At 34.4% G+C, this 3,974-nt stretch overlaps 1 protein-coding gene across 1 annotated transcript; it reads left to right on the top strand.

Moving 5' to 3' along the window:
* Nucleotides 1-3,149: 3,149 nt before the first annotated feature.
* Nucleotides 3,150-3,764, top strand: LOC149562765 (uncharacterized). Its single transcript, XM_089828022.1, has one exon. It carries the CDS (start codon nt 3,150-3,152, stop codon nt 3,762-3,764), a length of 615 nt encoding a protein of 204 aa, XP_089684148.1.
* Nucleotides 3,765-3,974: the final 210 nt, after the last annotated feature.

Consider the following 3,974-nt stretch of genomic DNA (forward strand, 5'->3'; position numbering starts at 1 on the left):
TCTATTTACAATTTATATGCATAAACCTTGTAAAACTTAACCTCATGAACACTTGATACCCTATTTAATGAATTCTTATAATCAAGTTTACAATCCTTAAAACTCAAATTAAGTTAAGAACTTAAAACGTTTTATTCCTTCAAAGCAATCTAATATAAGCAACCAAAAAATGTCAGGTATTAAAACCTCTTATATTAAAATCATAAGTCATCTGTCATATCTAGATAAAGTAATGCTGATACCGGAAACACACTCAACAAAAGTTTTATGTTCTTGCTAAACAGAATATAATCAAATTCTGACTCAGGCATGACACCGGGAAGAGTTGATCTAGAAAAATTTGTGTTTTAAATATAGGGAACCTTGGGAATGAGGACATCAATGTAAGAGAGGTCAAAAAAATCAAATTAAGGAAACAAATAAAAGAATCAGGACAGAGGACTTAGAACAAGGAACATTGGCAGTTATATCTCAGAATGAGAATAGGCCTTTCCAAATCAAAGGTGTACTTAAGGGACAAAAGGTGATTCCATTAGTGGATACAAGATCATCTCAGATTTTATCAGTAAACACTTGGTCAAAAAATGAAGACTAAAAACTCAAGATTTTGAAGGGTTTAAAGTCAAGTTGGCAGATGGTACCTTAGGTCATTATAATAAGATGGTGACTCAAATAGAAATTGCCACTAATGGATATATAATCAAAAGGAATCTTTATGTACCAAACATACAAAATGATGTCATTTTAGGAATGCCTTGGATCAATTCCCTAGGACATTCCATCATGGATGGGCCAAATTTAGAAATATGTTTCAAACATGAAGGAAAGGATGTAATATTAAAAGGCATGATGGATGGATCAGCCAAGGTAGTATCTTGTAATAAAATGGAAATAATATAAAAGCATGAACAAGCATAAATGATAGCTCAATGTCTAATTATGGACAACAATCCCACTTTAAAAAAAACATTCCATTTAGAGATTCAACCTATTCTTGAAAAATATAAAAATGTGTTTGAAGATATACCCCCTGAACTCCCTCCAAAAAGGGGATTTGAACACTCCATTGAGTTAGAAGAAGGAGCAAAACCAGTAATTACAACCCCTTATAGGCACCCCCATAAATATAAAGAAGAAATAGAAAAAACTATTAAGGAACTTTTGGACATGGGCCATATACAACCAAGTAGCAGTCCTTTTGTGTCATCTATTGTGTTAGTGAAGAAGAAAGATGGAACTATGAGAATGTGCATAGAATACCGAGCATTGAATAAGAAATCCATAAAAAATAGATACCCCATCCCTAGAATTGATGAGCTAATGGATGAATTACATGGGGCACATTATTTCTCCAAGATCGATTTAAGATCCGGATATCATCAAATCATAATGAAGGAAGAGGATGTGCCTAAGACAACATTTAGATTCCATTATGGACATTTTGAGTTCCTTGTACTCCCCTTTGGACTTACAAATGCACCAGCAACCTTCCAATCTTGCATGAACCATACCTTTAGACAGTAGTTACGCAAATTTCTTCTTATATTTTTTGATGACATTCTCATTTAAGTAAGACTTGGGAAGAACATTTAGATCACATCAAGGAAGTCCTTAGTATCCTAGAAAGAGAATCCCTCTATGCAAAAATTTCAAAATGTGAATTTGGACTTAAAAAAATACTTTACTTGGGGCATAAAATCAGTGAGGAAGGAGTGAGAGTGGATGAGGAAAATATTAAAGCTATCAAGGAATGGCCCAAACCAAAGACTCTTACTCAACTCAGAGGATTTGTGGGATTATGCAGTTACTATCGTAGGTTTTTCAAAGGATTTTCAAAAATTGCAGCCCCTCTCACAAACTTAACCAAAAAAGGAGCCTTCACTTGGAATGACAAAGCACAACTAGCTTTTGAACAGCTCAAGGTCATTATGAGTACATGCCCTGTGCTAGCCATACCCAACTTCTCCATACCATTTGAGTTGCAATGTGATGCATCAGGAGATCGAATAGGTGCAGTACTAATGCAAAGGAAGCACCCCATAGTTTTTGAGAGCTGCAAGCTCAATGGAATTGAAAAACATTATTCAATTTATGACAAAGAAATGCTGGCAATAATGCATGCACTAGCAAAATTTTGACAATACCTAGTTTGTGGGAAGTTTATAGTCAAAATAGATCACAATAGTCTACACTTCTTCTTAAACCAGAGAGATCTAAATGATAGACATCAGAAGTGGGTGAGTAAAATCCAAGCCTACAAATTTGACATAGAATATGTTAAAGGGGTGAACAACGGAGCAGCAAATGCTCTATCTAGACGATCCCAGATCAACTATATATCTTGTATTTCAGGTTGGAAAGAAAACATAATAGCAGATTACACAAAGGATCAGTTTGCAACAGAAGTTATGGAAGGGAAGATACCCAATGAAGACTTCAAGGTTTCTAACGACCTCATCCTCTACAAAGGAAGGATCTATGTGACTACAAAATCTAAAGTAAAGAGATTAATTTTGAAGCAATATCATGACAATCCATTAGCAGGACATCTTGGATTTTACAAAACTTATAAACAGATAAGGGAAAAATACTCTTGGAAGGGATTGAAAGGAGATATATAGAAATATGTCCAGGAATGTGAGACATGTCAGCAAAACAAAATAGAACAATCACATCCAGCAGGATTATTACAACCCCTACCTATCCCGAATAAAAAATGGGAAAGTATATCTATGGATTTCATAACAAGATTACCTAAGGTTCATGGAAAAGATAGCATCTATGTGGTGGAAGACAGGCTCACAAAATTTGCACATTTCTTTCCAGTTTCTATGGAATATAAGGCTCCTCAAATAACAGAAGTATTCTTTAAGGAAATTTTTTGCCTCCACGGATTACCTAAGATTATTGTAAGTGATAGAGACAGCAAGTTCCTCAGTAAATTTTGGCAAGAATTGTTTAGACTAGCTGGTACTTTGCTCACCCCTAGCACCAGCTATCACCCCTAAACTGATGGTCAGACTGAGATTGTAAATAAATGGATAGAAGGGTACCTAAGAAATTATGTCACAAGACAACAAACAGCTTGGATCAAGTGGCTACACTTGGGAGAATACTGTTCTAATACAACATACCACATGTCTATAAGGATGAGTCCCTTTAAAGTATTGTATGGATATGAAGTCGCAACATTTGGAAGCCTAACCATCATGGATAGTAAAGTACCCAATGCACAGGAACTCATTCACAATAATATTGATATCATCAAGGAGCTAAGGGACAATCTACATATTGCTCAAAATCAACAAAAACTATATTCAGATAAAAACAGAATAGAGCGATCATTCCAAGAAGGGGATCTGGTATACTTGAGACTACAGCCCTATAAACAATCATCTATTAAGAAGAATGGAACCAAGAAACTCAAACCACGTTTCTATGGACCATACAAAGTAATCAAGAGAATTGGGGAGGTAGCCTATGAACTGGAGTTACCTAGCTACAGTCAAATCCACAACGTATTCCATGTATCTAGACTCAAGAAAGTTTTGGGCCATCAGATTGTACCCTCTGTAGAAATTCCCCCCCTGGATGATGAAGGACAACTACAGTTGGAACTAGAAATAATTCTGGAAACCCAAGAGAAAGCATTAAGAAATAGAACAGTTAAAGAATTCCTAATTAAATGGAAAGGTTTGCCTATTGAAGATGCTACTTGGGAAAAGGAAGAAATACTCAAGTTGCTTCAGGACAAGCAAATTTGAGACAGAGGGACTGTGATAAGCCATGAATTTTCCTTATTACAATTCATACTTTTGTAATTGTAAAAACTAAATAAAATAATTTCGTTGTATATATCCATTAAATTGCATAAATAATTATAGGGTCAATAAAATATAAAAATAAATTTAATAGGTAAGCTAATCATTATAATACATTAAATAAATAAATAAATAAGTAATCATTATAAATAA

This window comes from Cupressus sempervirens, chromosome 4 (assembly GCF_028749045.1).
Source record: "Cupressus sempervirens isolate cs-2001-9-10 chromosome 4, ASM2874904v1, whole genome shotgun sequence".
NCBI classification, from domain to species: Eukaryota; Viridiplantae; Streptophyta; class Pinopsida; order Cupressales; family Cupressaceae; genus Cupressus; species Cupressus sempervirens.

Excerpts from the sequence above, each read along its gene's own strand:
- LOC149562765 (XM_089828022.1), top strand. The coding sequence starts at position 3,150 with ATGAGTCCCTTTAAAGTATTGTATGGATATGAAGTCGCAACATTTGGA.